General features: G+C 39.1%; 1 protein-coding gene across 1 annotated transcript in view; it reads left to right on the forward strand.

The window, feature by feature from the left end:
• Positions 1-11,894, forward strand: part of IFNAR1 (interferon alpha and beta receptor subunit 1) — a 32,005-nt gene extending 20,111 nt beyond the window's left edge. Inside the window, exons 7-11 of the mRNA XM_045540569.1 lie at positions 3,003-3,202; positions 3,306-3,460; positions 6,140-6,290; positions 7,018-7,163; positions 8,506-11,894. Of these exons, the coding sequence (XP_045396525.1) occupies positions 3,003-3,202; positions 3,306-3,460; positions 6,140-6,290; positions 7,018-7,163; positions 8,506-8,772 (919 nt within the window). The 3' untranslated portion in view covers positions 8,773-11,894. The remainder of the gene's footprint in view (positions 1-3,002; positions 3,203-3,305; positions 3,461-6,139; positions 6,291-7,017; positions 7,164-8,505) is intronic.
• Positions 11,895-14,335: the final 2,441 nt, after the last annotated feature.

Consider the following 14,335-nt stretch of genomic DNA (forward strand, 5'->3'; position numbering starts at 1 on the left):
GTGGGTGTGGCATATTAGAAAACTGGGAAATTCAACTCTAGCCTCTGTTCTGCCAGTAACTAGCTGGATGACATTGAGCTAATCACTTAACTTCTGTGAGCCTCAGTTTCTTCACTTGTTTTAAAAGAGGTGTATTCTAATAGCTAGGTTTCTTACTGGCTGTTTTTTTTTTAAAGATGTGACTTAGTTTGCATATATTATTTCCTTAATCTGAAATACTTGACACTTGAAGCTGAGTTTTCTTCAGAACTCGCTTCTTCCATGAGTCTTTGAAATGATCTCATTTCATTCACTCTGACTTACTCATTTCAAAAAGTTAGCCTTCCCATTTTCTTTATTATTTTAGTGGTTTTGACAACTTTTTTAGTGGTTACTTCAGTGGGGAATTAAAGAGAGTTGGAGAGAATTGTTTTCTGTGTGGCTAAGTAGACCCTAGCCAAATATGAATGAAGTGTAAACACCACATAAATGAGAGAAATGCATAGAGTTTATAGTGACTGGAAAATTGTAGGGAATAAATAGAAGAGATTGGGAAAATCAAGTGGTAGGAAAAGTGAGTTGTGAGGAGAAAAGCGATGGAAAGAAAGATTCAGAGGAATAGAGGGACCAAAGGAAAGTATAGCTAAGACAGGAAAGGAAGAATGAGAAGAAACTAGAAGGAAACAGAAAAAATGAGGGAGAAGTCAATACTGCTGTGACCAACTTCTCTCTATCCTTTAGTGTTGACTTTGAACCAAGGGTGGCTGATAGAATGGAAACACATTCATGTGCCTATTACCCCACAGTACATAGGAAACTGTTCAGTAATCTCTTATGTATACTTCACTGTCAGAACCATGTTAAATAGTAGGGCCACAGAATAGAGAAGGATGGTATTTCTAATGGCTGGTCTCTAAGTTTCTTTTGAGTACTTAGCTCACTGTGTAAAGCACTGAAGAGATGTAAAGATACAACAGGGTAGAACATGGTTCTAGAAATCTAAAGTTAGCTGACATTGCATAGCGATGTGTGATTTAGGACTGAGGGGTACACAAATTGTAAGTGTCATAGAAATCAAAAATATAAACATGAATGAGGCCAGAGAGACCAAAGAAGCCATTTGGAAGGAGATGAGCTATGAACAAGCCCTTGATTGTTAATTCAGATTTTTTTTTAAGTATACAGGTATTAGTTTTCTATTTCTCTCTAACAAATTACCACAGACTTAGCAGCTTAAAAAACAGCTGTTTATTATCTCAGTGTCTCTGTTGAGTCAGGAGTCCAGGCATGGCTTAGCTGGGGTCCTCTGCAAAGCAATCAGGGTATCAGTGTCATACAAGACTCGAGGTCCTCTCCCAAGTGCACGTGGTCACTGGCAGGATTTATTTCCTGTAATGTTAGAGCTCATGGTGGCCTGCTTCTCAGAGCCCATCAGGAGGGAGAGCCTGGCCTCTAGACCCTCTTTTAAGGGGCTCATGTGATTAGCTCAGACTCACCCAGGATAGTATCTCGTTTGATTAACTCAGAATCAGCTGCTTTGGGGCTTTAATTACATCTGTAAAATCCCTTCCCCTCTGCCATATAATGTAACCTAATCATGGGAGGAGGGGTGGCCACCATACTTACAAGTCCTGCCCACGATCGAGAGAGGGGATGTGTCCACCAGGAGGTGAGAGTCTTGGGGCCATCTTTGAATTTTGCTGACCCCAGTGGGGAGAACGCCCTTCTAGAGGAGCAGAACGTTTGGGCATGAGGAAGCAATGAGAAAGAAAGTTGAATAAGTAGGACAGAACAAGAATTAGGTTCAGCCTCAGGCTATCCTATAGGCATTTAGATACTTTTGGGAATTTTATGTTGGGGGATAGGTAACTGGATATCTGTATTTGAGGAAGATATAAATGGTGACAATTGCACGTGGGGCAGTCGGCTAAAGACAAGGAAACCAGTTAGGAGGCTGTTATAGTTCTGGGCTTGAACTGAGATGCTTTTAGCTGTTGGTTTCTGAGCAAGTTACTTAAACTCTCTGGTCTCAGGTGCATGTGCTTTGTTTAGACTTGCTCTTCTACCCCTGGGGTGTATTTCTCTGTTTTAGCACTTATCCATTGGTGTGCTGGCACACGGTTAGCAGCTGGCTTTCCAGAAAGGCAAAGTCCTATTTGTAGTGTTTGCTGATTTTTGTGATATAAATATTCCCACCATGGCCACTTTCAGGCTACCAGCATGATATACCCTGAACATGGAGTTGGGAAGATAAGCACAGAAATGCACCGTTATATAGTATATCCACCACATAGATACAACAGACATGCACAGCCTCAAGAGCATAGGTAGTAAAATATACTAAGATAGGACAAGATAAGTTTTGAGTATTTATTACCTTTGTCTTTAATGTAATCTTTATTTGAAAATTTTTATAATTTAATAATTAATAGTGGCTTTATTTAAAAACCAGCTTGTGGCCGGGCACAGTGGCTCACTCCTCTAATCCTAGCACTTTGGGAAGCCAAGGAGGGAGGATTGCTTGAGGCCTGGATTTCGAGGCCAGCCTGAGCAAGAGTGAGACCCCATCTCTACAAAAAATAGAAAAATTAGCCGGACCTGGTGGTGCACACCTGTTCGTCCCAGCTACTCAGGAGGCTAAGGCAGGAGGATCGCTTGAGCCCAGGAGTTGGAGATTACAGGGAGCTGTGATGATGCCACTGCACTCCAGCCTGAGAGACAAAGCAAGACCCTGTCTCTAAAAACTAAAATAAAATAACCAGCTTGCAGTGTTCCTGAAAATTTTGCACATTGGTAAGAACCACCTCTAGCATCCCACTACTTTGTCAGAATCTGGAGCAATCTTTGGTTTCCTTTTGTTTTAGATACTTACTGTTTACTGTATTGTGAGTTTCCTGAGGATGGGCGTTGTTCATTTCGGTAACCTCAGCCCCTAACAGCAGCGTCTGGCATGTTGTAAATACTTAATAAATATTTATTGAATTAATATATTTAAATTTTAAAAATGCATTTTGTCTTAATAGCGCCTATGTAAGGAAGAATCCTGGGAAACATTCACGTAACTGGAAACAAATGCTTGACTGTGAAAATGTCAAAACTACCCAGTGTGTCTTTGGTCAAAATGTTCTCCCAGAAGGGGTTTACTATGTCCGTGTGCAAGCATCTGATGGAAATAACACATCTCTTTGGTCTAAAGAGAAAAAATTTAACTCTGACATACAAAGTAAGGCAATAGTTTTTACTTGAGATTGTAATTCTCCAGTTTGGCACAAGTTCTTAAAATTGTTTTTCTAATTGAATATCACGTCTTTACACATTTTTTCCAGCTATCGTACTTCCTCCAGTCATTAACATGAAATCCATTAGCGATTCACTGCGTGTCTACGTAGGCTCTCCCAAAGAGGCTGGAAATAAGCCTGTGAACCAGCCTTACCCACTAAGCTATGAAATTATTTTTTGGAAAAACGCTTCAAATGCTGAGGTAAAAAGACTATATAGTGTAATTTTGTGACTTAGAGTTATAAGTATGATTTGGGTAAGTAAAACTTAAATTTAAAATTCTGGGGAAATTTTTAAGCTTTAAGACTGTGTGATTAACTCAGATATTTGCAACATGGATAGTATTAGCATTTTCCCTGTTTTGCACTGTAGAGTTATGGATGACCTGCATCTGGGCACCAGTTTGCTTTTAAAATACAGATCGCTGAGCCCATTGCTACTGAACCAGAACCTCTGGGGGTAGACCTCAGAAATTTGTGTTTTTAACATGATTCCCAGATACTTGTCTAGCAGGGTTTCTCAGCACTGTTGACGTTTGGGCTGGATAATTCCTTGTGGTGGGGGCTGTCCTGTGCGTTGCAGGATGCTTAGCAACATCTCTGGCCTCTACCCACTTGATGCCAGTAGCACTCCCTCCCAATTGTGACAGCCCAGAATGTCTCTAGATATTGTCAAATGTCCCCTACTGGCACCCCCAAGGGGACAAAAATTTGTTCTTATGGAGCAAAAGTATCTTAGCTATTACAATGGTTTGTGGCCTCCCAGGAGGAAAGTATGTCTTCACAGTTCAACATTGCCCAACAGAGTGTTATTCCTTGGTATTTAATTTCATGGTGGGGGAGCGATTAGAAAAAAATCTGTCTAAAAAGCCTTTCTAGGGGGGTAGTAGTGAAAAAGGGTTGAGAAACACTGGTCTAACCACTAAAATTCAGAAACCCCTGGCAAAAATAATGCAACATCAGCTAATCTACATGATTCCGAGATCACTTTTCCCCTGTGGAATTACAGTCAACATTTAAGAATTTCATGCAGTCAGGTTGGTAAATTCTATAACTTCATTCCCTGTTGGAAATCTAAGCAAATGCGAATGAGTTGGCTGCTTTCATTTTAACTGACAACTGTTACCCCTGCATACTTAGCCCATTGAGAATTATGGTCAGTTTTCTCTTGTCCCTAGATAAGACAGATCTAAATGTGTGTGTCACTACCAAAGTGTGTAACCATAGGCAAGGTGCTTTTCCTCTTTGAGATTTTGTTTCCTCTTCTCTAAAGTGGTGGTAGTCACAGCAACTAAATCTTTCAAAAGAATGTTTATAGTTTTAAAATGAGGAAACAGGCCAGGCACAGTGGCTCACGCCTGTAATCTAGCACTCTGGGAGTTGGAGGTAGGAGGATTGCTTGAGGTCAAGAGTTTGAGACCAGCCCAAGCAAGAGCGAAACCCCCAACTCGACAAAGAATAGAAAAATCAGCTGGGCATGGGGGTGCTCGCCTGTAGTCCCAGCTATCCGGAAGGCTAAGGCAGGAAGATCACTTGAGCACAGGAGCTTGAGGTTGCAGTGAGCTGTGATGACGCACCTTTACTCTACCCTGGGTGACAGAGTGAGACCCTGTCAGAAAAAAAGAAAAAAGACCTTGGGTAGAAAGACCCAGGAATGAAGATGCTGGGGCTAGGGACACAGGTGTGTGTAAGAGCACAGGCACCCTGGGGCCTGAGGCCTTGACCGCAGCTTTCTCCAGGGACTGCAGCCTCCTGGCTCTGCCAAGTCTGGTGTGGGGAGGGCAATATCCCCGTGAGCTGTGATGATGCACTGCAGTCTAGCCTGGGTGACAGGGGGAGACTCTGTCTCAAAAAAAATAAAATGAGGAAACATCAAAATACCTAGCACATTGCTGGACAAATAGCAAAGATTTAATAAATTTTGGTTGCTATCCTATCCTATACTGGATAGTGCTCCAATATTACTATAATAGCAGCTCTTTTACTGAATATGTATTATATATCGGGTACTGTGCTAAGTATTTTACATGAATTTTCTCAATTACTCTTCAGAACAAGCCTGCCAAGATGGTATGATCAGTTAAATCGCTGCCTGGCAAGCACTTGGGACAGAGTCTTCACCGCTGCCTCGCTGATGCGGGGCTTCCAGTGGTGGAGCCTGAGTGATATGCTGTGAGCAGAAGCCGTAGTGTGCTGGCAGGGCTGCCTGGCTCTTGTGCGCCCCTGTTTGCGGGGAGGAAAGCATATTGCCGGTAGTCTCTGGCCCAAGGCGAATGAGACTGGTGGAGCGGACCTAAACCTGATGCACAGCCTGATGGGGGAAGCTCCCCAGCCAATCCGTAGACTTGGGAGTGAGAGACAGGATTAGGTTTTGAGCCACTGAGTGTTGAGATGGTTTTGTTACACAAGAGCGTAGCAACCGCTGACTAGTGCAGATAGGAGCAGTCATTGTCCTTGTTTTACAGATGAGGAAATAAGGTGCTGAGAAATTAATTAACTTGCGCAAGGCCACACGGCTGTAAGTGATACCTCTTAATGCAGGCAATTTGAGGCCAAAACCCCTACTCTTAAGCATTTTGTCACGAATCAGAGGTAATATCATACAATGACAATTAAACCAAACCAGCAGTACTTATAAATTAGAGTTGCGTTAGAAATATATCATGTGCTTTTTGAGCAGTGGCATTTTTAACTTTCTGATTTGGTTATAATGGTTATAATTTGATTATAATTCTAAAATGAATTTGTATTTCTTAAACACATACCAACTGTTTGGAGGAGGCCAATCTTGGATTATTTATAAAAGAATTGAGAAAATAGAAATTTACTATCTGATTTCATAAGGTGACTAAATTTTATCAATGATTTAATTATTTTTATAGAGAAAATTTCTAGAGAAAAAAACTGATTTTACTGTTCCTGATTTGCAACCGCTGACTGTATATTGTGCCAAAGCCAGAGCACACCTTGTGGATGGAAAATGGAATAAAAGCAGTGTTTTTAGTGATACTGTGTGTGAGAAAACAAAACCAGGTCAGAATCTTTTACATCTTTTTTAAATGTAACTGGATTTAATAAAAATAATTCAATACTGTATGTTGAAAATTATAAAATATTTTCTCTTTACTGCAAAAGATAAATAGAATATTTTCTTCATGAACTATGTGAATCAAATGTAGACCCTTAAGCTAAGTCTTTCCGTTTTAGAAAATATTTTTAATGCTTAATTCAGTGTTTTTTGAATGCCTTCTATTTCATTCAGTATCCATACAATTAATTTCCTTAATTTATTGCTCTTTGACATTTAATAAGACTATTGGTTTTTAATTTTTTATATAATCCTTAACATAATTATCATGTGGAAATCACTTAATTCATTCAACTATGAATTTTTTTTATGTAGGAATGATTTAGTCTTACTTTGTATTTTACAATTTCTAGAGGTGACTGGTAGAGGCTTAGTTACAGAGTATTTTTTAAATTTCACTAGTTGTAGAGTGCTGAAGAATACTTGCATGTTTGGGTCTATATGTCAATATCATATTCTTCCTTAAGCATCTTCCAGGCCCATCATTAAATATAAATGTCATTGCCCACAGTTGTTTTGGATTCACTGCTACCAGAAATATTTTTAAGGGTATTATTTAATAGATTTTATATCCTTTCATATAGCTAGTCTTTCACACAAGCTGTCAGCACTATTAAAGTATTTGTGTGCCAAACCATATATTAATGCTAAACATGATTTATGTCGCTTTAGGAAATACTTCCAAGAGCTGGCTTATAGCTGGAATTTGCACTGCATTATTTGCTGTCCTAGTTGTCATTTATGCTGTGAAAGTCCTCTGGAAAGGCATCAATTATGTGTTCTTTCCATCACTTAAACCTTCTTCCAGTATAGATGAGGTATGTTACTTTTCTTTGTCAACAGCTAGGAAATGAACAGAAAATGTTTGATTTCAAAAGAATATATAGGTTTTCTTGATATCCAGAAAAAAATACAGACTGATTTGGGTATTTTCTTCTAAGATTTAGTAAATTAACTTTAGACACCATCATTTAATGTAATAACATAGCTTGGGGTGGTAAGGTTTGTCCTTAATCTCGTATTTTTCTGGCAATTTATAGATTCATTGTGGCATTTGTTTTACAACTTAAAGTCTTTGTGATTTCTTCACAGTACAGACAATCCCTGACTTACAATGATTTGACTTACAATTTTTCACTTTATGATGGGTTTTTAGGAGTATTAAATGCATTTTCAGCCTACTACATCTTCAACTTCAACTATGGATTCATTGAGACATAGCCCTGTCATAAGTCCAGGAACATCTATATATATACAAAAGACGGAAATATTCTGTCAGTGGATGAAATCACTAATAGCATGAAGGTTTTTTTATGACACATCACAGTTTTTGTGTGGCACTCCTGTGAAGTTAAGCATATTTAATGAAAGTACTAAATGTTGAAGGCTAAGCACAGAATCTGTGCCTGGGGAATGATATGCCACCTAGAGTGAGTTTCTGACTTACTTTGAGCAAATCACCTAAGGGTTGTTGAGCACCTACCCTCAGACTATAAAATGGAGCCAATAATACTGCCCCATTAGGATGTGGAAATCTTAGGAGGAATTAAAAATAATAATAATAATATTACTCCATGGAGTTGTACAGAACAAAGGAGATAAACCATAAAAATTTTTACACTCTAACAATTATAGCTATTAACTATTTTACTGTTATACCTCTGAATTTTTAAATATCATTCCTATATGCTCTAATATTAATAGCTATTGTTTAAAAAATAGACTTAAAACTAGCTAGTTCCAACAGCTAATTATTCTTAGTTAAACGTGAAAAAATTAATTTCTCACTTGTGTTTCTCCCAGATATCTGTGGATTGGATAAAAATTTATTATTATTCCAAATAAAATTTTCATAATCCCCAGTGCTGTCCCCCTTTAGTCTTCTCTCATGCTCTTCCACCCCTACTCCTGAGAGCACAGTGTGCCTTTCTTAGGTGTTCTTCATAGATTCACCAAAAAAGGTACTCAGATATGAGTGATCTTACTAATGATTTTATTCTAAACATTACAATGCATCTGGTATGTTCTTGGTTGACTTTAATATGCATGCTAAAAGATAGGTTTCTAAATAATGGACATAGAAACTAAAGCTATTTTAATTAGAAAAAATTTTTATTATTTTAAATAATCCATTTCTGTTCTTTCCCTGTTTTAAATTAGTATGTCTCTGAACAGCCATTAAAGAATCTTCTGCTTTCAACTTCTGAGGAACAAACTGAAAAATGTTTTATAATTGAAAATGTAAACACAATTACTCCGGTAGAAGAAATTAATCAAATTGATGAAGATCACAAAAAATATAGTTCCCAAACTAGTGAAGATTCAGGAAACTATTCTAATGAAGATGAAAATAGTGGAAGTAAAACAAGTGAAGAACTTCTAGAACAGGAAATGGTACGACCAGAAACAAACTCTATAAGGTATTAGGTGGTTCTGCGGGAGCTCACTGGAAGCCTGAGCTCCTTGCTCCTCTCAGTAACTATGAAGGAGGATATTTGCTCATTGGGGAAGAAAAAACATCTTCGGATCATAGGTCCTAACAATACAGGCAAGCACTTAACTACTTAAAAATGAAATTACAGGAGTTGAAAGAAAAGTTCCCTACATTCTTTCCCATGTGTAAAATCTCGAAAGACCTGTCGTGGGTCTTGTCTTGATGAGATGAGTCAGGTCAAGAAGATGACCACCCATCTTTCTCGTGACAGCGCAAATACCACAGTGCTCGCTGTGCTCTGTGGCGAAGGATGGTATTTGTGTTCCTGTCACTTGCCGTCACGGGTGCTGCAGCCTACTGCATGTGTCAGCTGTTTGTCCTTCATTCCCAGGATTACATGTCGTTCTTTTTCGAGAGATATTTAGAACACTTGATCTTTTCTTTTAATACTGCTATAGGCCCTGAGGAAGCGTAGATAGGCAAGCCTGGACACTGTTATCACTTGGTTTTCTGAAGAGTAGCTTAACCTAGAAAACAGCCACAGATGCTAGAAAGATGATCCTTAAAAATGTTTGGGGAATTCTATCCATTTATCCCAGAACGTTGGCTTCTACACCACAGTTACCTATCCCTCACATGGCCTGGGATGAAAACCGAGTCATCTTTTACTGTGCATTAGGACTTCCTGATCCATAACTTATTAGAACAACAGCTTCTGATTAGAATTTGCAATAAGTGAAGTCATAAAAAATGGATAACTATCTGATTAGAGAAGTCATTGTTTTATTTTAAGATCTGAGGGTATGTACTAGTCAAAGTATATGCAAGAAATCTTGGGACCAGAAAATGCCAGTGATAGAAGAGACAGAAAGAAGTAGACTAATTCAGTAGGAAAAAAGTGACTTTGGTGAAAAAAATAAGAATATATAATCAACTTTTAATTATTAGCCCACTATGTATGTTTGTTCTTATAGCTCATCTGGTCATTTTTAATACTGGGTCGGCTTCTCTATACTGTCTAGCAGTATTCAGGTACCCCTTCTACTCAGCCTTCATGCACTCAAGGAAATACAAATTATTGAATAGCAAGGTGAGAGAAAAATGTAACTAAGAACAAAAACCTAATTTTAAAAATTATATAATGCTTTCCAAAGGCACCTATAACTTATTTTTAAGTTACTTGATATTTGGGATTCTCCCTGGATATTCTTTATAGGCAGGAAGTCTGATGGCCCCTAGGGCAGAATTCTCCCTTCAGTTGTCGCAGCAGGGACCAGTGACAGAGAAAGAAGATGAAGTTACAGAGCATGCTGAGGAGTGTCCATCGCTGAGGCCAGTCTCATGTATGCAGTCGTCTCTGCTGAGGTAGCAGGGTCATCCTGATGGGAGGAAAGGCTGAATGCAGCAGCCCTAGAGAGGCTGGGACGCTCAGCACATCCTGGGCACATACACAGGTGTACAGACCACACCATGCGTGTTCCTGGACCTGCCGCCCCAGCATCCTGAGTCGTTATAGCAGAGCACAGTGGGCCACCAAGGAGGCCCAGGGATCCTCTCTGAGACACAGCTCTCAGCTGGAGAGCCTGCAGTGACACCTTTTCATCTTTGTCACCAGAGGCGTTTGGTGTGAAGCACATCTGCTGGGTTGGCTTTACATTTGGAAAGGCCCTGTCACTTTGCAAGTTTGCCTCTTTAAAGAGAAGATTGGAAACATGCCATGACTCCCTGCCACTGCTGCCTTTCAGACCAGACCAGTTCGGTGATCCTGTCTAGCACTTCCAGGCCTGTGTTCATCACAGGGAAAAGCTGCTTCAGACTGGACATCCGGAAAAGAAACAATGCCACTGTAGGATGTGGAGAAAGGAAAAGGCAGGCATTGACATTGAAAGACACCAGTGAAGTCTTTAGGCCCCTAAGATATATGAACACCGGTCTCGAAGTTCTGAAACCATCTGTGGTTTTCAGCAAGCAAGCACCTGGGCAGCAGCAAAAAAAAAAAAAAAAAGACTTCATTTTTGCCTTGTCTTCTAGACATGAAAAGGCAGTTGCATTCCATCCTTCACTGTGTTCTACGTGTTGCTTAATCAGGATGTGCTTAGTCGTGAGATAAATATTTTTTCTGAACAACAGTTTACTTAGAAAACACCATGCACTTGGGGGCACCAATAAACTGCTTCAAAATTATAATATTGGTAGTTCTTAGACTAGATATAATCTAAGAATGTATGTGACTGACTTACATCGTTAGAGCCACAAATGTTATATTATTTTATACATATATTATTTTATATGTATATTATATACATAACATAATATGTATGTTAATACATATTAACATGTATGCATTAATATGCATGTGTATATGTAAATAGTGACATGGGCCTATAAGCACACACAGATGTCTATATCTGTATATGTACAATATGTACACCTACACACACACACACACACGGGCGCGCACGTGCACACACACACAATGTGGGCCTTATTCCGTTAATATGGCAATAAAGTACTCACCAGTATACATTCTAATTAGAAATGCTGCTCAAAAGTATGAACTTTAAGAGTCTGGCCAGAAATTTGCAACCTCCAAAAAAGTTACTTTAAAAATATAATTTAGAGTTTGTATCTTTCCCCCCAAAAGAGCCTATGACACTTAAAGCAGCCTCAAATTGCTCCTAAGGAGTTGAGGGTGGACGGAAGCTTCCCTCCTCTCCATACCCTCCCCTGGTAATCCTGTGACTGTCAGACATGTTGTGATGTGTATTTGTCTTGTTTGGTGTCTGTCTTCCCCCATGCCAGAGTCAGAGGCTCCATGAGAGCAGGGACTTAATTTTATTCATTGCTGTGTCCCCAGCACCCATCAGTGCAGGGCCGTGCACATGGAAGGTGCTCAGAAAATAATCATTGAATGAATGAAATCTAAAATGTGAAGAAGGGAGTGTTTCTGACAATGTTTGTATGTTTTGTGGGTTGTATGATAGAAGGACATAACCATGTTGTCAGTGTTTCTATGCAACAAACTTGTATGTTTTATTTCATTTGTGTTTTTGTCTTAAACCCTCCTGCTGTTAATATAAACAATTTTATATAATAAACACTGGGCCTGAAAGTCTTTGGTTTTTGTTGGGGGTTTTTTGTACTTGAATTTAATAAATTTTTATGCAGCAAAGACGCTGCAGCGGATGCCTTTAAAAGGTATCATGACAGAGGGGACCATGGCCTGTGCCAGCTGTTCCAGGGCCCAGTGCTGAGGACTCTGAAGGAGGTAGAGCGTGTTTGCTTTTTCTTCACACTCGAGAGACTGGACAGGAGCACGGTCTTTCCGTGAAAGTTTGCGGCGGCAATGCATCTCCTTGCTTTCTGGAACTCAACCGCTTTCCCCATTCCAATGTTAATACTAATTCTCTCAGGGTAAGTTCACTCCAAAGAGGCTCCGCAGCCCCCCAAGGTAAATGTCCATCCCCTGCCATCTAGACACATTTGCCCTGGAAGTTGAACACAATTTGTATTCATGCTGGGATGAATTCTGTTTTTGTGTTTCTAAGCTTCCTTAAATTCTTTTTCACAATGGATAGGGAAGCAAATATGAATTAAATACATCATCTCTGATGCCCAAGAAATGCCATTACTTAGCGTGATAAAATACCAGGAACTTCCAGTTTTTGCTCATTACCTTTTTTCTTGGGCTTAGGCTGATTACAGAATTATAAGTCTTAAGGGCAACATAAATATAAGTGGATATTTGTGGTGTGATATCTATATTGATGGAAAATAGCAATATCTTTTCCTTCCCCTGAGGGGAGCAAAGGCAAGAAGAGAGAATTTGATAGTGTCTTCCATACGAAGAATATAGAAGTTTCCCACCGTTTCTGTGATCTGTCCCTACTTGGAACTCTGTTCTAGCAGGAGATGTTTTGTAAATTAAGAAATGATGAGGGTGAAGAAAACAAAGTTGACAGTAGATATTCTGGCTTAGGGGGAAAACAAAGCTTGGGAAGAGAGAGGGAATTGAAAAGTTACAGTACTCGATAGCTTAAGTTAAACATTTCTTCTCACAGTGACTCGCCACCCCTGCCTTTCCCCAAAGTTTTCTGGATCCTTCATCAAGGAAGAAGCTGAGGGAGAATTGAATTTTAAAAATCCCTGTTTTCCTATCTTTCCAGTAGAAAGCCCATTTTCCCAAAAGTTGTCCTTAAATATATAATAGCATAATTCATTTTGTGCACTTGACTCTATTATCGTTACCAAATTTTATAATGCTTTTAATACTCTGAAATTTTACTTATAGAAAAATTATTATGAGTTGTTTTAGTATAAAGGTACATCATGCACTCAAATCTTCCCAAAAGATCTCTGTACACACATAGAAGTCATCTTTGTGCCCCACCTGTACCTGTATGTGTGTCTAGCATGGTCCCTAGGAAGAGATTTCTTTTTCTTTAACCTTTGTAGCTGACACTTGGTAATTAAGTGTTTAATAGTGATTTAGTGGGGGCATTGAAGGCACAGACATTGACCAGATTCACCACTAGGGGGCAACAAGCCCCCCGGGTCAGGCTCACAACTGGCTGCTATTAAGAAACATTCTTACATGGCCGTCGTCAGGAAATATTCAGGCAGTGTGTGTAGCTGAGGAGTGCGTCTATCATTTCAGGTTGCTAGATGTAGCAAATAAACATGCAGAACACCCAGTTAAATTTGAATTAAGTTTGAATATCAGGTAAACTATTTTCTCAGTATATCTCAAATATTGCATGGGACTTAACACTAACATTTTTTTATTGCTGTAGAATGCTTTGAATATGCTGGCATTTTACTTATAGAAAGAGATGTTCATGAATTTTTTAGTATAAGATCATATCATTCCCTCTTTGAAATCTTCTAAATTACTTCTACCACATAAACATAGAAGTCATCTTTGTGCTGCATCTGTAATTTCAGATGAACAATTTTTTAGTATAGGTATGTCCCATACAATAATATTTGGGACTTAGTCTTATACTAAAATAGTATTCCCTCATTATCTGAAATTCACACTCACCTGGGTGTCTTATCTTCTATCTGGCAACCCTAGTAATGTTAAGCCTCAAAAGTACTACTGGGCCCTCCAAGCTGCCAAACCAGTATAAATAATGCCTTATACAGAAATTTATATTGACTACATTGTGCATAACAGGTTGTATTTACAATTTTAAAGTGGTTAAGAAAGTTAATATTGTAAACATTATATAGTCGAAAAATAAATCCATTGCAATATAGTTCTATCCTAAGGACAATGAGTTCAGAGAAGCATCTCCACCCTGTGGGCGCACAGGCCTTTCCGAGAAGCCGGACCTCTCATCCCCTCACTTGCTCTGATCACAGGTTGGTTCATATTTCAATCACTTTTCTGCTTGTCTTCTCTTTCACAATGGGCGTGAGCTCCATGAGGTCAGGAATTGTGTTTATTCATTTTGGGTTCCTCAAGCCAGTTGGTGCCTGGTGTACTGTGAGTAGTTGCTCACTAAAGGGTCTGTTGAATTGAAATGGATTCTGGCCAGTGCAGGGGTTCAC

Source organism: Lemur catta, chromosome 1, assembly GCF_020740605.2.
Source record: "Lemur catta isolate mLemCat1 chromosome 1, mLemCat1.pri, whole genome shotgun sequence".
Taxonomy (NCBI): domain Eukaryota; kingdom Metazoa; phylum Chordata; class Mammalia; order Primates; family Lemuridae; genus Lemur; species Lemur catta.